The 22238-nt window shown below is 46.7% G+C and overlaps 1 protein-coding gene across 3 annotated transcripts in view; it reads left to right on the forward strand.

Annotated features, from left to right (window-relative positions):
• The window catches only part of PLXDC1 (plexin domain containing 1), a 74319-nt gene that overhangs the window by 40548 nt on the left and 11533 nt on the right, over positions 1-22238 (forward strand). For all 3 annotated transcript variants that reach the window (XM_028702854.2, XM_077917386.1, XM_028702857.2), the window contains exons 3-10: positions 186-329; positions 2273-2342; positions 7397-7519; positions 8239-8357; positions 9263-9362; positions 10395-10490; positions 16677-16758; positions 21120-21180. In XM_028702854.2, the coding sequence (XP_028558687.2) occupies positions 186-329; positions 2273-2342; positions 7397-7519; positions 8239-8357; positions 9263-9362; positions 10395-10490; positions 16677-16758; positions 21120-21180 (795 nt within the window). The remainder of the gene's footprint in view (positions 1-185; positions 330-2272; positions 2343-7396; positions 7520-8238; positions 8358-9262; positions 9363-10394; positions 10491-16676; positions 16759-21119; positions 21181-22238) is intronic.

Genomic DNA, 22238 nt, shown 5'->3' on the forward strand with positions numbered 1-22238 from the left:
CAAACTCCTCCTCCTCCTCCTCCTCCTCTTCTTCTTCTTCTTCTTCTTCTTCTTCTTCATCATCATCATTATCATCATCTACCTACCCTCGCACACACATCTGGATGTTTCGATCGGAGATGAACTGCTTTGGCAACGGGTGCGCCTTATCCCTGTAGTTACCACAACTGTTTCTCTCTACTCAGGAAGACAACCACAACTACTATATATCTCGAACGTATGGTCCGAGTGAAGCGCGAGCCAAGGAACTATGGGTAGAAGTTACAGCAGCCAACAGGAGCCAAGTCAAAGTCCATGGAATCCTCTCCAATACGCATAGGCAAGCCTCGGTGAGCATCTCTTTTCACCTGTTGGCTATGTGCTTACCTGTCTGTGTATTCATTGCCACCAACAACCTGCCATTGCTTTTCCAGCCACTTTTCTTTGGTTGTCCTTTCCCTCCAAACCGCGATTAGTGTCCAAGATTTTGATAGAAAATAGATGAAGTTTTACGGTGCAGGGAAAAGCTAACATTCCGTCTCGTCATATTTTGGCTTCCCTCTCCCTATGTTTTAAAAAAATTGAGGGCTGAAATGCGAACATCTCCTTATTTTAACTGCTGTATCAGCATAGGGAAACACAGGTATTTCTGCACATAACACAAAACACTAAACTATGGTTTGTTAAGCTGTGGTTTAGCAGGTGTGAGACCTGACTGGAAGTTCAAGTGTGATTCGTTGTTGGTTTTTGAGCTTTGGTTTGTTTTAATCATGGCATAGTATTATGTGTAAAACCAGCACCCTTTCCTAACCATGGTTTGTTTTAATGATGCCACCCAGACACTCGTCTAACTACAAAAGCACAAGGGAAGAGGAGCTGGAAAACAAAGTAATATGTTGGAAACAAGCCATGGTTTCTTTGATTGCCTGTAGGACAACTTGTGATTAACTCATGGTTTGTTAAACAAACAACTTGAACAAACCATGGGTTAGCACTATGCTGCTAACTAGCCATTCCTGAGCTCCTATGAGGTGTAACCAGCAAATCAATACTAAAACATCTGCTTATCTTATAACTGCAGCAGCAACATAAATCAGCAATGGTGTTGTCAGCCTATTCTTCTCTGCGCAGGCATCTCACAGAATTCTAAAGCCTTGGCCATTGATTTTTCTAAACTCATAAACTCTTAGTCACAGTCATAGCCAGTTTATTTAATTACCGCATTTCCTACAAATACATTTGTGCTCAAAGCAGTTTACTGAAAACAGTCTAAAATGCGATAGAAGTAGAGGAACCATAATAATCCGATACAAATTGTATTACTACAACGTAGCGCGGACATAAACCTTAACTGAAAGGTTAATTAACAAAATACCTTCACATCCCGGAGAGGTACTGAAAAGAAAAATACAGAAAGATTGCTTATCTTCACTGTAGCGTTAGCATATGTTGTGCAGGTATTGTACGAGTTGACACCATGTGTTTTTTGTCTGGGACATTTACATAAACACAGACCTACACCAATATCTTGGCTGTGTTGTCCTTTCCCCCTCCACCCAAATGGATCAAATTTTCTCCAGTGTTTTGAGTGAAACCTTAAAATTAAATGAACATCCAAGGGGAGGGTGGTGGAGACTTTTTATTATAGGGGAATACACGGAGAATAAAGTGTTGCAAGTTGGGGGGGGATAGTTTTATGAATTTTTTGGATCAGTTATTATTTGCACGAATGAATTCACACGAGGGTTACACTCCTCTATCAAGGGTTTCATCTTGAGAAGGGGAACCCATTTGTGCCAACCTCTTGCCCTCCAGCAACGAAATCTGTACCCCAGGAATGTGAGCTGTACTTCCAGTAAAGCCTCACACAAGTGAGAATCTCAGCCTCGTTTTATATACATAATAAATGGCAGCAAAGATGGGCTGGAAAATATACCTGCAGTTCTTGACAAATTCTCAGAAGCCAGAGGAGGGGATGGGGTGCAACCCCCGTATTTTGCAAAGCTCCTTGCCCCTCTCTGTGACGACCAGAAACAGAATAAATTATGCCAGTAGCTAAATACATGTACATCTGCTTAATTTGCAAGCATTTAGTTTAATTACTGGCTTTCCTTGGCACAGAATCTGGATTCCGTCCCCACCTTTCCTTAATGCTCAAGCCTATATTTGTACGCTTACAAGTTCCTCCATTTGATCTTGAACCCTGTGGAAATTTGGGGTCGTGAACATGCTCAACATATCACCCAGCAAGCCTCCTGTCTTAACGCTGTTATTCCCATCTATCCTCCTACAGAGAGTCATCCTATCATTTGACTTCCCCTTCTATGGGCATTACCTGAGGCAAGTCACCATAGCAACTGGAGGTGAGCTTCACTGGGTACCACATTGGGTTTAAGGGATGATGGTTTTTTGCAAAGATTTTCAGAATACTGAGGGGGGTGAGGAGTGCCTGTAGCAAAGGTACTAGAAGCAACATGGCAACGTCCTTTGTGATATCCCCATTCCGTTACCCTAAGTGCTTGGACTGCAGCCACTTTGGGTGGGAAGTGTGGGCCTGGTTTTGCCCCACTCTAGCCAATCTCACTGTTTCCTTTCCAGCAAGACTAGGCTCTATACTTCTGCTTCCTGAAATGGAGGGAAAGCGGTGATTGAGGGGGACTCTGAAGTGAACCTGCAATATGATAATTTATTTCTCTTAATCGTGTGCCCTGGCCTGGATTTTCCACATAACATCATAGCTGTCAACCTTCCCTTTTTTTGCGGGAAATTCCCTTATTCCAGCGCCGTTTCCCACTGCTTCCCGCTGCTATCCCGCATTGTTAGGTATCCTGTAGACTGTCCCCAAGACAGGTGAGGCTGCTGATCCCTTATTTTCAAATCTGAAAGTTGACAGTTATGCATAACGTCATTGGGGAACCTGTGACCCTCCAGACTACAACTCGCATCGTCCCTTGTCACTGGTCTATGGTGTTTGGGGCTGATGGGAGGTGGAGTCCAACAGCAGCTGGAAGGCTGCACTCTCCTGGCCTAGAAGGAAAGCAAATTGATAATTACCAGAAATTATTCTCATTCGTATTCTCTCCCTCCTTCCAAGTAGGGTGTCTGTGCAGGGACGCGGACTTATAAAAAATATTGGGGGGGCCCGGGAAAGCTCATGAATAATAAATAAGCTCATGAATATGCAAATAAAGTGGCACCGCCTCCTCGTGAGCGAATAGGGGAGAGCGTGCTGCGCCTATTAATCAGCTCCAAAGGAAATTGGGTGGAGCTTTTGCTCGGGAGGGAGGGCAGGAGGCATGCAGCCCGCCCCTCCCTGTGCATTTTGGGCTGGGGGAGGGGCGGCGATGGCGCTCTGCTGGAGGGGCGCCGGAGATTATTGGGGGGGCGGAGCCCCCCCAAACGAATTTTTGAGGGGGCTCGGGCCCCCTCAAGCCCCATGGAGTCGGCGCCTATGTGTCTGTGTGTCCTATTTTTCCCCCAAGGACAGCCCTCTATTTGAAAAGCTGGCCAGTCCATGTCCAGCTTAGAGATAAAGAACCATGAGAAGAGAGGGCAGGAGGAGCCTTAACGTTGCCCACCAGCAACCTGGAAAACAGACTTACTGGGCACCCAGATTACCTGGTGCCCACTAATGACAAACATAGACAGCATCTTAAAAAGCAGAGACATCACCTTGCCAACAAAGGTCCGTATAGTTACAGCTATGGTTTTCCCAGTACTGATGTATGGAAGTGAGAGCTGGACCATAAAGAAGGCCGATCGATGAAGAATTGATGCTTTTGAATTATGGTGTTGGAGGAGACTCTTGAGAGTCCCATGGATTGCAAGAAGATCAAACCTATCCATTCTTAAGGAAATCAGCCCGGAGTGCTCACTGGAAGGACAGATCCTGAAGCTGAGACTCCAATACTTTGGCCACCTCATGAGAAGAAAAGATTCCCTGGAAAAGACCCTGATGTTGGGAAAGATGGAGGGCACAAGGAGAAGGGGACGACAGAGGACGAGATGGTTGGACAGTGTTCTCAAAGCTACCAGCATGAGTTTGACCAAACTGCGGGAGGCAGTGGAAGACAGGAGTGCCTGGCGTGCACTGGTCCATGGGCTCACGAAGAGTCGGACACGACTAAATGACTAAACAACAACAACAAAGATCACCTGGTCACATTCTATGGAGAGATGTGACTTTATTTCTATTTAAACTGTAGCAATAATTTCTGCTCTTGCATCTGTTCATAAAAAAATAGCACATGCAAATTGTGTGCAAGTTCTGTATGCCCAGCTCCTCACTCACAATGCAAAAGTGACGGCCCTACGACCAAGCTCAGCCAATAGAGCACAGAGCTGTTCATCTCAGGGTCGTAGGTTTGAGCTCCAATTTTGAGTTAAAGATTCCTGCATACTAGGGGATTGTACTAGATGGCTCTTGTGGTCCCTTCCAGATCTACATTTCCATGATTCTCAGATGCTTCAAGAAGCTCTGGAATGAGGGGCTGAAAGAGAAGGGAGGCAAATGACGGCCAGAGGGCATCTCTTACGTCCAAGTCACTTCGTGGGCTGCCCACAGTTAAGGGGAAGAGCAGTTGCTTTACACACACAGAAGGTCCCACTTTCAGTCTGCAACATTTCCAGGAACGGCTGGGAACGTTCCCTTTTGGAGAGTGTAGATAATATTGAGCTAGATGGACCAGTTGTTTGATTTGGTATAAGATAGCTTCAGCTCCGTACGTTTCTGTGTTCACGAGACCGGGCGGATCGCAGAGCAAGCGTGAGTCACATCCCCCATCGCTTCTTCTGAAAATCTGTTCTGCCTCAACCCATCCTTCTGCCCCTCCTGACCTCTGTGGACCTCCTGCGCTCCCACTTGTGGCGACATCTGGAATCTATCTGTGGTGTTTACTGGAACTTCTCCTTTCTCCACCTTCCTTGCCGTCACCTCCACCGCCCAGCTGGCAGCAGCTGTGCTGCTAGCCTAGTTCTGAGGACTGGAATGGCTTGCCCCCTCTGCTCTGAGATCCTGCAGCCTGTAGGTTTTCAGCAAAGCAGCGAGCCCTGAAAGGTTTGCCTCGTAGCTGAGCAAGGCAGTTGATGATTTTATGTCTCCACCGCTGCCACTGAAGCAAAACCCACCTCCCCTCCCCTTCTCCCACCAGAGCATTGATGCCTTTGGTTTGGTGGCTAGCAAAGTGGGTTTTATTTATTTGTTGCAGTGCATGTTTATTATTATTATTATTATTATTATTATTATTATTATTATTATTTTATTTATTTATTTATACCCTGCCCATCTGGCTGGGCTTCCCGTCCTCTGCGGCATGCGATAGGGGGGGGGTGCATGTTCCTCTCCCCTCGCTCTCCATAATGACCCTGTGAGGGAGGTTAGGCTGAGAGATGGCGACTGGCCTAAGGTTACCTAGTGAGCTTCATAACTGAGTGGGAATGAAAAATAGAGTGGTCCTGAGTTTTGTGTGTGTGTGTGTGCAGCAGGGCTCCCGTCTCCACTGCCCTAGAGCCATCCAATCAGCAGTATGAAAGGGGAGCCTTTTTAGCCACTGAGAAGAAGTCTTCACACCCTTAGTGCCCATTGGAACCAATCAGGCGATGAGTCAGCCACTGAGGATTGGCTCCTAGGGTCGCTCTGGAGAAAACGCATGGGAATCATAGAATTGTAGAGCTGGAAGGGACCACAAGAAGAAGAGTAGAAGAGTTTGGATTTGATATCCTGCTTTATCACTACCCGAAGGAGTCTCATAGCGGCTAACAACCTCCTTTCCCTTCCTCCTCCACAACAAACACTCTGTGAGGTGAGTGGGGCTGAGAGACTTCAAAGAAGTTTGACTAGCCCAAGGTCACCCAGCAGCTGCATGTGGAGGAGCGGAGACGCGAATCCAGTTCACCAGATTACGAGTCGACTGCTTTTAACCACTACACCACACTAGCTTACAAGGGTCATCTAGTCCAACTCCCCGCGATGCAGGAATCTTTTTGCCCACAGAGCATTGAGGAGGAGTGGTTCTGCATGCTAAGCCTTTAGGAATACAGAAACGCCGCAAGATGCATCCATTTCCACAGAATAGTGTGCAATGGAACTTCAAGGGAAACACAAGTTAGGTTACTGCCCCTGAACACATGGAAAAAGAATATATGGGATGCAGCAACGTCTGGGCGTCACACCAGACACAGGAGGGCAATTAAAGGCACAGCAAACAGAGACACCTTCAAAAAAAAAGGTAGACCTTGTTATGTTGTTGTTTAGTCGTTTAGTCATGTCCGACTCTTCGTGACCCCATGGACCAGAGCACGCCAGGCACTCCTGTCTTCCACTTCCTCCCGCAGTTTGGTCAAACTCATGCTGGTAGCTTCGAGAACACTGTCCAGCCATCTCGTCCTCTGTCGTCCCCTTCTCCTTGTGCCCTCCATCTATCCCAACATCAGGGTCTTTTCCAGGGAGTCTTCTCTTCTCATGAGGTGGCCAAAGTATTGGAGCCTCAACTTCAGGATCTGTCCTTCCAGTGAGCACTCAGGGCTGATTTCCTTAAGAACGGATAGGTTTGATCTTCTTGCAGTCCATGGGACTCTCAAGAGTCTCCTCCAGCACCATAATTCAAAAGCATCGATTCTTCGGCGACCAGCCTTCTTTATGGTCCAGCTCTCACTTCCATACATCACTACTGGGAAAACCATAGCTTTAACTATACAGACCTTTGTTGGCAAGGTGATGTCTCTGCTTTTTAAGATGCTGTCTAGGTTTGTCATTGCTTTTCTCCCAAGAAGCAGGCGTCTTTTAATTTTGTGACTGCTGTCACCATCTGAAGTGATCAGACCTTGTTACACCAACCACTCAATATTCTCAGAGGAGGGGTTACGTTAAGTAATATGTTTGAATGTCAGATGTGTAAGTGTAGGTCTAGAGACAGTGGATAAAGCAAACATCATTAGCTGTACTTCTGGATAAGTGTTTAATGGTTATTGTATTTGTTTGAAAAACCCGTTAATTTTTTCTTTTCTTTTTTTCAACTGAAGTCACTCTGAAAGAAGTTATTGCCACTCTCCAAATCATTTGCCCATGTATGTGTACAGAAAATAGTAGATCTAGCTGAAAGGCAGGACATGGAGATCTGCATTGATTGTTGCAGCACATCCCTAATTATTATTATTGTATAATTGTAAGATTATTGTAGAAGCTTAGAAGGTTGTGTACTCTTAGGAGGGGTTGCGGCTGTGAGGGTGTGTAGCTGTGACTATCCTGAAGAGCCCCTGCAGTTCTGAATCTGCTTCTACTGCTGTCACGGCAGCACTCTGGCTCTCTGGAAGGTGACCCTGGGGTTCCTAGGAGTCTCTGGGGAAGAAGGCAACAGGATTGTAGATGGTGACATAAAATAGCTTGGCTCCCTCCCCCTCCCCTTGGTCTCTTTGCCAGGCTTCATCTTCATGGGGGACGTCATTCATCGGATGCTGACAGCCACGCAGTATGTTGCTCCTCTCATGGCAAACTTCAACCCCAGCTACTCTCGAAATTCCACCGTCAAATACTTTGACAACGGTGAGTCCTCCTCACATGCAGACTTGGGGGGGGGGGGAATCATTGGGAGCGCTTAGTATCTCCCTTTTTGTTTTACACCAGAACCGGTCTTTATTTTGCAAAGCAAAATGTGAAAACCCAAAATTCTCTGCTTAGGTGCTTTTCGCACAGGTCTGTTTGTTTTGCAATCGAGAGGTATAGCTGGACTATCGTCATAGGAGCCAGCTCCTGGGGGCTGAGGGATTTTGGAGCCCCCCCCCCTTTTTAGGGGACCAGGTCCTATCAATATTCAGAGGGTGTTCAGCTCCGCCCCCTGACTCCTTACAACTTTGCATACGTGATGTCAGAATGTTGTGTCAAGCCCCCTCAATCATGTTGAGAACCTGGCGCCTCTGACTCTAGTACCAACTCAATTTGCCTTTATTTCACACTTATGATATTGATAACTCCCATTAGCCCTAGACTGTTCAGGCCACTGTTCAGGGATGATGGGAATTGTAGTTCAGCAATGTCCACAAAGGCACCAAGATGGGAAAGTCTGGGTTGGGCTAATCTATGGGCAAGTGGGTGGCCCTGCCTTGTTCTTGGCAGGGAGCATGGCTAGTTGGCTTCTGAGTTCCTTCCTTGAATCTGTGAATGATAGCAGAAGTTTCAAGTTCCTAGCCCCCATGCCAGCAGTTAGGGTAGAACAATGGCCTTCTCATATTCTCACCCCTTCTCCTGCTCTTCTTCCTCTTCAGGGACAGTCTTTGTGGTTCAGTGGGACCAGGTGTACCTGGAAGGAAAAGAAGACAGAGGGTCTTTTGACTTTCAGGCAGCTTTGCACAGTGATGGCAGAATAGTCTTTGGCTACAAAGAGGTGAGGGGAGTTAGTTTCTAGGCTCAATTCAAAGTGCTGGTTTTGTCCTACAACACCTTAGGCAGCTTGAGACACCAATACCTTAGAGACCGCCTCTCCTTGCATGAATCTACCTAAACCAGGCTCATTATCTGAGGCCCTTCTTTGTGTGTGTGTCTGTCCCCGCCCCTCCTGGGAGGTGTGGGGTGGTGGCGGCAATATGAATATAGGCCTTATGGGTGGTGGCTCCTGGTTGTAGAATGCTCTTCCCAGAGTGATGTGCCTAGAACCATCATTGGGAACTAAGTAAATGTGTTCCTCTTCACCCAGGCATTTGGCTCTTTATTGGAATAATATGGTTTGAAGATGCCCTAGCCTGTATTGGTGTTCATCTTTTAGTAGGGTGGGATAGAATTTGTTCTCTCTTTTTTTGCCATTGCAGGTTGAGCACTTTTAGTCAGTGAATGTTCTGTTATCTTTTGGTTAAAAGATAAAATATAGGTCTGGGGTCAGCAAACTTTTTCAGCAGGGGGCCGGTCCACTGTCTCTCAGACCTCGTGGGGGGCTGGACTATATTTTGAAGCTGGGGGAGAATTAATTCCCACAAATAACCCAGAGATGCATTTTAAATAAAAGCACACATTCTACTCATGTAAAAACATGCTGATTCCTGGACTGTCCATGGACCAGATTTAGAAGGTGATTGGGCTGGATCCGGCCCCCGGGCCTTAGTTTGCCTACCCATGACAGTACAGAACTAAAAGGTGGGGTGAGTCTCCAGTTCTTCGTTGTTTCCTCTGCTAAGAAGTTCATCAAACTCTTAGCCATTTAGGAGGAGAGACGCTCCAAGAGTGGGTGTGGAATTACCTTTCTTTAACTCCATGGATGGGATTTTCTAAGCCTTCTTCCCCCTTTCCTGGCTCCAGATCCCCATGTCTGTCCCGGAGATCAGTTCTACACAACATCCCGTCAAAGCTGGACTCTCAGACGCTTTCATGATCCGTAACTCCTCCCCTGGCGTGCCTGGTGAGTCTGGGCTATTTGGAAGAGGAGAAGGATGGGAGTGGATCCCTAGGCAGGTAGACTTATTGGTTGGAGAGCTCCAAGTCCAGAGGACCAGTTGCTGAAGAGTCGCAGAGGGTGATAGCTATTGTCCTCCTGTCCTGATTGCGGGCTTCCCATAGGCATCTGCTTGGCCACTGTGGGAAAGAGGATGCTTGACTAGATAGATCATTGCTCTCCTCCAGCAGGGCTCATCTGAGGTTCCTCCATTCTTCTGATGGGTTCTTATCTTAGACAGACAGTGCCAGGGCTGAGTGACATGCCTACCACCATAAGCCAACAACCTCCAGCCATATTCTCCTACCCCTTGTGCAGTAAGCAAAAGGGAATATGCATTCCAAAGAAGAGAGCTCAACTGGTTATTGGCCAAGTAAATACCGTATTTTTTCGCTCCAAAAGATGCATCTGCCCATAAGACGCACCTAGTTTTTAGAGGAGGAAAACAAGAAAAAAAAATACTCTGAGCGAAACAGTGGATGTATGATTTTTGTGGTTTATGCTGTGGCCACAGGCAGTGAGTTTGGGGTAGCCCAATGCAAAAATCCTGAGGAACCATGTGGCTCCGTGGTTTGTAACCACGTTTTTGCACCATTGCGGCCCCACGCAACACTGGGTGCATGATTTTTTGGGTGCAGGCTGTAGCCATGAACAATTCGGCTCCAGGGACCACACATTCGCTCCGTAAGACGCACAGACATTTCCCCTTACTTTTTAGGAAGAAAAAAGTGTGTCTTATGGAGCGAAAAATACGGTAAATACCCAAAGAAGGGAGGAGCTGGATTCTACATTGTCCAGGGATCTCCTGCTATATAGGGAGTTAGGGGCCAAAAAGCTTTCTTCCAGCCCTTAAAATGCCAGAGGTGCTCCAAAACTGCTCAAGAGCTGCACCATCATATTTAACCATGCAGAGATCTGCATGACTGCAATATGAGACTGCGCCCCACAAGACAGAGGCCCGCTTTAATTGAATACCCCCATCTTTGCCTTTTTTTTCAGAAGCTCACCGTCGGACCATCTATGAATATCACCGAGTGGAGCTGGACACCAGCAAGATCACTAGCACGTCAGCTGTGGAGTTTGTGCCCTTGCCCAGTGAGTCGGAAGCGCAGTATGAAGCATGCCTCTAGCACACGGAGTCTCAAGCACTGTTGTCATGAGTTAGATAAGGGTGTGTGTGAGGAAAGCCTTCCTGGGCGTAAAGATGACAATACGAAGATGCATTTAGCAGGGGGTTTTGGAGAGAAGGGAGCTGTTCATATTCCTTCTTTGTGACTAAGGGCATCCCTCAGTTTGTTTGCTCTTGCCTTCTCCCACTTCCCCACTTGCAGCCATAGCTGAGTAAGGCAGAAAGCCTTGAATTCCCCCCCCCCCTTACTTTTTATTATTTTTAGCATACAAAATTTTTTAAGACATACCACACAAATTATTATACATATGTCCTTGTTTGGACTTCCTTCAGCATCTCTGACAGCCTTCCGTCTTGATTATTTCTCCTGCAATTCTTAAATTAATATTGCCTTTACCTTTTCTAACAAATCATTTCTCCCTTTCCATTTTTACAATATTTCTTAAATTACTCCTCACAGAAATTTTTGTAGTCCTACAAACGTAATCTGATCATCACAAATACTTTTCAGATACTCAGTAAATTTAGTCCAGTCTTCGGTAAACCTCTGGTCCCGCCGGTCTCGGATCCTTCCTGTTAGTTTCTCTAATTCTGCGTAGTCCATCAATTTCATCCTCCATTCTTCTAATGTTGGTAGTTCTTCTTGCTTCCATTTTTGGGCCAATAATATTCTTGCTGCTGTTACTGCATATAAAAACAACTTACAATCTTTCCTATTTATATCATTTCCAACAATACCTAAAAGAAATGCTTCCGGTTTTTTAATAAAAGTATATTTCAACATTTTTTTCCAACTCATTACCCAGAAGCATTTCACCTTTTTACATTCCCACCACATATGATAAAATAATCCTTCTTTTTCTTTACATTTCCAACATTTATTACTGACTTTATACATTTTTGCTAACTTAACTGGTGTGAAGCCTTGAATTTAAGGGAGACAGCTGGAAATGTGTGCATAGATTCTCCTCCCTGCTGAAGTCTTGCGGCCTAACTCCACATTACATTAGTGTTGTGGCTTGTAGCCATATTGGAGAATTTTTTTTTTTAAAAAAAAGTCTGCTCCATCAAAGGAGACCATGCTGAGCTACATGGACACAGGAGGGGAAGGAGATGCTCCATACTGACTCAGACCGCTGCACTGAGTGGATGCAGCTGTCCAGGTGTACAGGGACATGGGTGGCACTGTGGTCTAAACCGCTGAGCCTCTTGGGCTTGCCGATCGGAAGGTTGGCAGTTCAAATCCCCGTAACGGGGTGAGCTGCCGTTGCTCTGTCCCAGCTCCTGCCAACCTAGCAGTTCAAAAGCTCACCAGTGCAAGTAGATAAATAGGTACTGCTCCGGTGGGAAGGTAAACGGCATTTCCGTGCGCTCTGGTTTCCAACACGGTGTTCTGTTGCGCCAGAAGCGGTTTAGTCCTGCTGGCCACTTGACCCAGAAAGCTGTCTGTGGACAAACGCCAGCTCCCTCAGCCTGGAAGCAAGATGAGCGCCGCAACCCCATAGTCGCCTTTGACTGGACTTAACCATCCAGAGGTCCTTTGGCTTTACCTTTACTCACATGGATCCATGTTGTCCTTCCTCAGCCAAGCTCACCTGTCTCAGCTTGAGAATGGCAGCGTTCAAATGTTGCCACCAATTCAATGTGTCCCAGGGTAGGTGCTAGACTGGACTTAACCATCCAGAGGTCCTTTGGCTTTACCTTTACTCACATGGATCCATGTTGTCCTTCCTCAGCCAAGCTCACCTGTCTCAGCTTGAGAATGGCAGCTTTCAAATGTTGCCACCAATTCAATGTGTCCCAGGGTAGGAGCTAGAGAGGGTGGTCTAAACCACTGAGCCTCTTGGGCTCGCCGATCGGAAGGTTGGCGGTTCGAATCCCCACAACAGGATGAGCTCCCATTGCTCTGTTCCAAGTATATAAATAGGTCCCGATGCTGCGGGAAGGTAAACGACGTTTCCGTGCGCTCTGGTTTCCGTCACGGTGTCCCGTTGCGCCAGAAGCAGTTTAGTCCTGCTGGCCACATGACCTGGAAAGCTGTCTGTGGACAAACGGCGGCTCCCTCGGCCTAAAAGCGAGATGAGCGCCGCAACCCCATAGTCACCTGTGAGTGGACTTAACTGTCCAGGTGTCCTTTACCTTTTACCTTTACAGGCAAGAGGCTTCCGCAGTTGTACCTGAAGATGCTGGGGACTGATCTTGGGTCCTTCTGCACTCAAAACAAGTGATCTGCCACTGAGCTATGGGAGATCTTCCCTGATCTGACTCAGGATGTGGCAACTCCAGACGTTGGCCACTAGAAGGTGACAGGGAGACCAAAGTGGGGGCTGACTGCAAGATGGATGTTTGACAAGGGTCACATCCACATCATTCATTTAAAACACATGGCTCCGCTTCCCTAAAGAATCCTGGGCAGTGTAGTTTACCTCTCACAGAACTATAATTCTCAGCACTCTTAACAAGCTACAACTCCCAGCATTGTGTGGGGGTTTTTTTGGGGGGGGGGGAGCCATGCACTTTAAATGTATTACGTGGGTGTGACCAGAGGCTTCTGGTTGTTTGTCACTGCTTTGCAGACATTAAAAAACTGGAAGCTAGCTAGGAAGCAAAATCCCATTGATTAAAGTGGGGAAAGACCCCAACAATTATGTATTCAACAAATAGCTGGGTTTTGTGGGGGGGGGGGGTTTTTTTTTTTTAGAAAGACACATTCTCTAACATCTCAATGGCTTTTCATGGACTTGGTTTATTATAACCCCGTTTGTGATGAAGAAGGGGTAGAATGAAAAATGAAATGAAAAAGTAAAAAGGGGAAATAATGATAATAATCCACTAAGCACTCTTCGCAGCAGCACGTTCTGTACCTTCCACTCCTTGAGATGCATCACAAAGGAGATGGTTAAAGAGATAGCATTTAGCCCAGGAGGACAATGCCAGGGAAAACAAAAACGTCCTGCTTGCCTCCATAAATACCCAGCGGAGGATAAACCTGTCCGGGAAATGCCAAGGTTATGCGCTTAAGCCATATCTGTTGGGTGTTTTATGACAACCCAAACAGCAGGCTCAGTCTGCTGCAGCACAGGCTATATATAAGCGCTCTGAAATTGTGTAAAAAGGGGGGGGGGAGAAAATAACCCGTTGTTGTGCTAAACAGACACACACACACACACACACACACACACACACACACACACGTCTTTTATGACCACTTTGGAATGAGGACCAAAAATCAGATGAAAAGAGTCTATGGCACGGATGTGGCCCCCAGGCCTCTCTGTGGCCCTCAGATCTCTCTTTCAGGGCACACCGGCCCTTCTTCACACTTCAGGTCTTTTCACCCAGCTGGAATTGTGTGTTTGAACTTGGATAATGACTCTCCGGTTGCCTGGTTGCAGGGCAGAGAGCTCTGTGCGTAGAAACTAGTCTCCTGTACAAGGGTAAAAATATATATTGGCTGGTCCGCCTGCTTTTAACTCTTGCCCCACCCTGATTTAAATTAGAGTCTCTAACTGTAAATTTGCACATAAACCTATAATATGCATATGCAAATTTTCATGGAGATATGTACTTCAATTTCCTTCCTTCCTTCCTTCCTTCCTTCCTTCCTTCCTTCCTTCCTTCCTTCCTCCCTTCCTTCCTTTCGACAATGTTTAAGTAGCCTATACTACTACTACTACAAAGGAGAAAAGAGTCCTAATGAGCTCTAGTGGCAGGGAGTACCGCTGACCCTGAAATATTAAAAAAAACACAAAGCGTGGATATGTAAACTTGTAACTATTAAAAATGGAACGGGGGAAATGATTTTCCTACATGTTGCATTTCATACCCCACCTTACGTCCAGAGAGCTCTAAACTAGGCACCCCCAACCTTTGGTCCTCCAGATGTTTTGGACTACAATTCCCATCATCCCTGACCACTGGTCTTGTTAGCTAGGGATCATGGGAGTTGTAGGCCAATACGTCTGGAGGGCCGCAAGTTGGGGGTGCCTGGTTTAGACGGTATACTTCTTTCTCACCGCCTCCGTAATAACCACACAAAACCCAGATTTTTTCATATACATAAAACAAAAAGTTGTCACAGTGGGGCCGCTAGGTATTTGTAGGTGGCAGTGTGCTTTAGATGGCAAGACGCATCACGTCAAAATCTGTTAAAAGCCACAGAACTGGCAAAATTGACATATAAGCTACGGGACAAGGATAACTGTGACTTTAAAGATGAATGGGAACCCTTTACAAAGTATTTGAAGACGCAACAAAGTGAACTGGACTCCTTGGCAGGTTTTGAATAAACATTCACAAACTTTTTATTGATGATAATCAGCTAAATAGTTTGAGGATCTATATAACTGTGTAACATGCAGAAAACAGTATTCTTACAGAAATCACAGACTGGAACTGAGGGAAGCCGGGGTGGGGGTGGGGGGTGGATTTTGTGTGGGAGGAGGTTTTTTAAAAAAAGTTTTTTAAAAAAATGTGTTAAAAGCCAACAGCCCTACTACATTTGGGAGCCCTCCTGCCCCCAAATCCTGCCTTGATGGCACCACTAAGCTGTCCATGCCTTCCCTGTTTGGCCTTAAGAGCTGAGGCGGAATGGAAGTCATGTTGAGACACTTGCTGGAAAAATTCGGATCCAAGCACAAGTGAGGGGTGATCGATGAAATCAGCGTGAAACTATTTTCTTCGGTGACATGCTGAATGCTTCTCCCTGAGGGAAAAAGGCTTGTTAAAATCCGCTGCCAACACAATGGAAGGAGATTGGGATACATCCCCCACACTCCCGTTTTGCTGTTATGAATAGAATCACAAGTGCTTCCAGCTTTTTGCTGCGACTCTGAGAGATTGCTCTGTACCAGTTTGTTCCAAGAAAAGAGGAACAAAAGGTTTTCTACTTTTAAGTTGGGAAACATCTCAGCTTTCCCTCATTTCTCTTGAATTCTGGGAGGGTGTCCCTGGCCAAGACCTTGAGAGTAGGGTCAGATTTGCAGGGTGGGGTGAGGAAAATGGTTTCAGATTAACACACAAACTTTCTCAGCAGTCAAGGGAAGAGGTTTCAGCACAGAGTGGCCACTTAGCACCAAAAAAGAGGGGCGGATTTGCATAAAAATTGCATGCACTAACTTTATTTATTGCACATTACATGCCAGCTTCCCCCCCACCCCACCCCAGGAGCTCAAAGTGCCAGACATAATTATTCCCCCTCCTCATTTAATCCTTCACAACAACCCTGTGTGGTAGGTTAGGCTGAGAGACAGTCACTGGCCCAAAGTCACTCAGTCAGCTTCGTGGCTGAGTGGGAATTTGAACCCTAGTCTCCCATGTAGCCGACGTGGGTGGCGCTGTGGATCAAACCACAGAGCCTAGGACTTGCCAACCAGAAGGTCGGTGGTTCGAATACCCGTGCCGGGGTGAGCTCCCGTTGCTCAGTCCCTGCTCCTGCCAACCTAGCAGTTCGAAAGCACGTCCAAGTGCAAGTAGATAAATAGGTACCACTCCGGTGGGAAGGTAAACGGCATTTCCGTGCACTGCTCTGGTTCGCCAGAAGTGGCTTAGTCATGCTGGCCACATGACCTGGAAGCTGTACGCTGGCTCCCTTGGCCAATAAAGCGAGATGAGTGCAGCAACCCCAGAGTCGGCCACGACTGGACCTAATGTTCAGGAGTCCCTTTACCTTTTACTCCCATGTAGCCAACGTGGGTGGCGCTGTGGGTTAAACCACAGAGTCTAGGACTTGCCGATCAGAAGGTCAGCGGTTCGAATACCCGCAATGGGGTGAGCTCCCGTTGCTCGGTCCCTGCTCCTGCCAACCTAGCAGTTCAAAACACGTCAAAGTGCAAGTAGATAAATAGGTACCGCTACAGCGGGAAGGTAAACGTGCACTGCTCTGGTTCGCCAGAAGGGCTTAGTCATGCTGGCCACATGACCCGGAAGCTGTATGCCGGCTCCCTCAGCCAATAAAGCGAGATGAGCGCCGCAACCCCAGAGTCGGCCACGACTGGACCTAATAGTCAAGGTCCCTTTACCTTTTTTACTCCCAGGTAGCTAGCCATCCAACACTCAGAAAGCACATCTTCCAGGCTGGCTTCTGCCTCAGCTCCTCTCATTTTGGAAAGCAAGTTTTGGAGCTCTCATGCTTTTCCTCTTTCCCTTTGCAGCTTGCCTCCAGCACCAGAGCTGCGAAGTTTGCACCACATCTGACCTAACCTTCAACTGTAGCTGGTGTCATGTCCTGCAGAGGTAAGGCACACAAATGTGGAAAGGGATGAACATTCGCACCTCGAGAGTCAAATTAGCTCCCTCTAGTCTTGTCCTATTTATGGTACATTTATGGTGCAGCTAGGTCATTTTAGACCCTGGGACTTAATGATCTCGGGGTGGGGGGTGGGAAGAAGGATCCTCCCTCTTTAGATGGCAATGTCCCTTACTTCAAAATGTGGCAAGGCATCCCTATGGGAACCCTTGTACTCATTCGACTGAGCGGCCGGTTTGTATTTCTGCCCCAAAGTCCTGCCTTGATTGCCCTGCACCACACTTATGTAGGACTATGACAGAATAAAGATGTAGCAAAAAATTTTTGTGGGGAGGGCGGTTCAATTACAAGCTTTTTCGAAAGCAAGTTTAGGAAAGTATGCACTGGCTACCAATTAGTTTCCGGGCCCGATTCAAAGTGCTGTTTTTGACCTATGAAGCCTTAAACTGCTCAGGACCGTAATACCTCAAGGACTGCCTCTTTCCATATGAACCTACCCAGACTGAGGTTATCTTCTGAGGCCCTCATTCATGTACCTCCTCCTCGAGAAGTCCGGAGGGTGGCAACACGAGAACGGGGCCTTCTCTGCAGTGGCTCCCAGTCTGTGGAATGCTCTCCCCAGGGAAGTTCACCTGGCGCCTTCATTATACACCTTTAGGCACCAGGCGTTTGGTTGGTCTGATTTACATCCTATGCCCTTTTAAAATGTGGGGTTTTTTGTGGGTGGTGGTGGTATTGGGCTGTTGTTTTTATTTTTATTAGGTATTCTGTGGTTTTATATCTTGATTTTATTCTGTGAACCACCCTGAGACCCCCGGGTATAGAGCGGTATATAAATTAAATAGAGAAGGAGAAGGAGAAGGAGAATTCTAGTGGCTTTGTGTCTTAGCTGAATGGGGTGTCCTGTTTGTAGAGCAAACAAGAGGCAGACTTTGTGGGAAGTGCCATGAGAAATGGGGAGTTAATCCACTCCTACTCACAGTGCCCAGAACCAGTGTTGTAACCAGATGCAAAGAAGGATAGTTCGACTGGGATGGAGGATGGCTTTGCTTTATTTAAATGAAGTTTTAGCTTTTGCTTTACTTTGATTCCTTGTGGGACATCCACTGACAAACTTCTGTGTCATTATAAATGAACAGTATTTGAGAATTCTGCATATGCACCAAGGTGGTAAAGCATCATGCTACTGTGAATGTATAGCTTGTTCCTCACCACCGACTTGGGAGGATCTTAGCTGGCACACATCTGTCTCAGGAGACAGTGGAGGGGTGTGCCTTTGGGGGTGAAGTCAAACTGTCGGGCACCTGCTGTGGCTGTAGAGACATGTTTTGTTACAGCTGGGTCAGATGAAGGCGTCCCGTTGTGCTACTGCAGATGCACCATGGCATTGCTTCTCTCTGTGCTTGTCATTTCTCCTCTGGTCACTGCTGTGGATGCATGGTCTGTCTGTCTGTCTGTCTCCAGGCACTGCGGTTGTCTGCAGAGGGATTCCCACATGGCGGGGTTGATGATGTTGCCTGCCTTCATGTCATATTTGCAGTTTGCTATTTGCCTGCAAAGGGACACAGGTGGCGCTGTGGGTTAAACCACAGAGCCTAGGACTTGCCAATCAGAAGGTCGGCGGTTCGAATCCCCGCCACGGAGTGAGCTCCCGTTGCTCGGTCCCTGCTCCTGCCAACCTAGCAGTTCGAAAGCACGCCAGTGCAAGTAGATAAATAGGTACCGCTCCGGCGGGAAGGTAAACAGCGTTTCCGTGTGCTGCTCTGGTTTGCCAGAAGCGGCTTGGTCATGCTGGCCACATGACCCGGAAGCTGTACGCCGGCTCCCTCAGCCAAGAAAGCGAGATGAGCGCCGCAACCCCAGAGTCGGCCACAACTAGACCTAATGGTCTGGGGTCCCTTTACCTTTACCTATTTACCTGCAGTATGTTGGGAAAGATGGAGGGCACAAGGAGAAGGGGACGACAGAGGACGAGATGGCTGGACAGTGTTCTCGAAGCTACCAGCATGAGTCTGACCAAACTGCGGGAGGCAGTGGAAGACAGGAGTGCCTGGCGAGCTCTGGTCCATGGGGTCACGAAGAGTCGGACACGACTAAACGATTAAACAACAACAATATTTGCCTGCAGCTTAGCCTGCCCAAAGTGCCCCGATATTTGATATGTGACCAGCTGCCCAACATGTGTGGCTAGTCTTTACAGTTTGAGTCTTTATTTTTTATTTTCTTTATTTTTTTAATTTTTTTACCAACAACCAAAACACAAACAGTGAAAACCACCAGTGAAAATCCCCAGGCGGCTGATACATTGGGTGTACATAATCAATAATAACATATTCAAATCAACCATATGTACAATTCTCTATACCTTAACACTCCTCCCTCCACAAGGTTTATTTAACTTTTAACATTTTAATTGCCCCAAATTGTTCAAACCTGCCCAGTTTGAGTCTTTAATATCCAAGATGACTTGCAATATGATTTGCAGTACAGTCGTACCTTGGAAGTCAAACGGAATCCGTTCCGGAAGTCCGTTCTATTTCCAAAACGTTCGGAAACCAACAAGCTGCAATGTTTTGGGCGCTGCCTTACTGTGCACCCCGTGTACTGAAATCCAAAATCAGCCTATGCAGATGCAAACGGGATGCGGTTTCCCAAGTTTTCCATCTCTCTTGAAGAGTAAGGTTAAGCTGTTCTCCAGCAGAGACAGAAAATCCCATCAGCAAGAAGGAACATTTCAGAGTCTTCCGGCCCAGCTGTGTTGGCATGGAGTCGCCCAGTTCCTCAGGGAAAGCCCTTTTGGTCTCCCTGTTTGTTACATTCGCTTGTTCGTGTATCTGGTACAGTACACCCATCTGGGGATTCCGATTATAAAACCATATACTTAAAAATAACCTAGCCCTCCCACACAGAATCGAGGCCAGATGCTCATATTGCTAGCTTTCTACTGCTAGTTCTGTAGGCATTTTGAAGGGAGCGCACTCCTTACAGAGAACAGGAGGCCGTAAAAGCAGCAAAATGCTTTAGCAACCCAAGGAGCCTGGGTGGTGTTGTGTTTAGGGGAAGGGACTAGGCTGTGTTCCTTAATATCTCCAGGAAGCGATATTTTTACGGGTACTTGAAAGAAGCCTTGATTGCTAACCCATAGAAACACAGGAAGCTGTGTTCTACACGAACTGGCATAGACTCTCTCGAAAGCCTACCTAGGAATGCTGAAGATTCAACCTAGGATTTTCTGCATGTAAACCTGACGTTCTACCACTGAGCTATGGTGCATCTAACTTGAAAAATAGTTAATTTGTATATATTTCTAGTTCTAGCGAAATGGGTAAGGTTCCATAAGTGCATGTCTTTGCATGAGAAGATTCTTGCTTATCTCAGGCCTGGTTTCTTCCTAGCCTAGGAGCCAACTCCTAGGGGCTGAGGGGGTCTTTGCCTCCCCCATAAAATATTTGAGGGCCCCCCGCAAAATGGTATGTGTGCACCACATCATGTGATCAGTTATGTGGGGTGTGGCTTACCTGTTGTTGTTGTTTAGTCGTTTAGTCGTGTCCGACTCTTTGTGACCCCATGGACCAGAGCACGACAGGCACTCCTGTCTTCCACTGCTTCCCGCAGTTTGGTCAAACTCATGCTGGTAGCTTCGACAACACTGTCCAACCATCTCATCCTCTGTCATCCCCTTCTCCTTGTGCCCTCCATCTTTCCCAACATCAGGGTCTTTTCCAGGGAGTCTTCTCTTCTCATGAGTTGGCCAAAGTATTAGAGCCTCAGCTTCAGGATCTGTCCTTCCAGTGAGCACTCAGGGCTGATTTCCTTCAGAATGGAGAGGTTTGATCTTCTTGCAGTCCATGGGACTCTCAAGAGTCTCCTCCAGCACCATAATTCAAAAGCATCAATTCTTCGGCGATCAGCCTTCTTTATGGTCCAGCTCTCACTTCCATACATCACGACTGGGAAAACCATAGCTTTAACTATACGGACCTGCCCCCCCCCCCAATATTTTATTTAAGTTGGCACCCCTGTTTCCTAGGCCAAACCACTCGCATTCAAATCCTGTGGTGGCCCCTTGCCCCAATGACAGCTGTCAGGTATCGAACGTTTTGCAATCTCCCATGGGGAACAAAACACTGTCGTCTGTCTTCCTCCTGCATCGTGTGCCGTTCTTCTGCATTTCTACTTTTTGCTAAAGCAACACAGGTGCAGGAAAGCAAAAAAAGATACCAGATCGTCCCAATACACACAACACACACTTATTCCTTGGGAAAGCCATGGCAGTGAGAATGTCAGCAAGCGGGTCTATATTTGTAGGTTAGATGCATACTTGGTTACACGCTTCTCTTTTCTGTAGGTGTTCCAGTGGATTTGACCGACATCGTGAAGAGTGGTTGGAGTATGGCTGTGACCAAGAGGTAAAGTTATGATCAAAGTACTTAAAAGTATGAACTTATGCAACCCTGGCTCAGTGCTCAACCAGTGTCTCCCACCTCTGAGTTTCAAACTATTGATACCCCCATTTCCTAAGAGGCTGAAAGTCCTAGCTGGGCGATCTTTTTTCAGCCAAAGGGCTGCATTCCACTTCTACATAGCCGTAACATTCATTATAATGGTGGAATGAGATTCAGTCAATTCGCCCTTATTAACACAGGGCCATGAGCCGTAATAATAACCCAAAGTGTTTGCAGATTAAAGGAAAGAAAGAACAACAAGGGAGCCTGCAAAATTTTGCAGCAAAGTGTTCTGTTCACATTCTGTTCCCACTTCCACACAGTTGGCAGTTTTCCTGCCAACAATCCATCAGCATTCCATGTTCGCTGAGCATGTTCAGTCCTCATTGGGTTGTTTTGGGAGCTTGCCCCCCCACCTGACCCCAAACCATTCCTAAATATTTTTAGGAAATACCTCCCCTTGCACATGGGAACATATGCAGAGAGGGAGGGATCAACGATGTCCACAGTGTTGGGAGTAAAGAATGAAAACAAAAGCACAGGCAAAATTACGGCAAGGAAGTTTAGTGCAAAAAAAACAGAACACGGGAAAGGAGACAGTTGGATGGATAAGTGTTTAGTGGTGTCCAGACTTTTTTCAAAGAGGGCCAGATTTGATGAAGTGAAGAGTTGTGGGGGCCGACCAAAGGGTCAACCAAAGTTGTTGAGGTTTTTTTAGGATTTTACCCCAGGAATAAACTGCCACAGGGGCTGGATTAAACCGACTAGTGGGCCAGATTATGCCCCCGAAACGGACTTTGGACATGCACTTTCAAAAAATGGCAGCCAAGCAATTCTAACTGCTAGGGATGGGTGAATCTGCCCATTTTAGTGTCTCTCCATTTCTCATGGTTCTGTTCTTAAGATCAGTTCTCCAGTCTTTGCATCGGTTTAAGATTATTATTTTTAAGTTTAAAACAGAGTTGGTGGACATTCTGTAGCCTCCTTCTGAAATCCTCTTAACTTTTCAGACCAGAAATATT

Source organism: Podarcis muralis, chromosome 13 (assembly GCF_964188315.1).
Source record: "Podarcis muralis chromosome 13, rPodMur119.hap1.1, whole genome shotgun sequence".
In the NCBI taxonomy this organism is placed as follows: Eukaryota; Metazoa; Chordata; class Lepidosauria; order Squamata; family Lacertidae; genus Podarcis; species Podarcis muralis.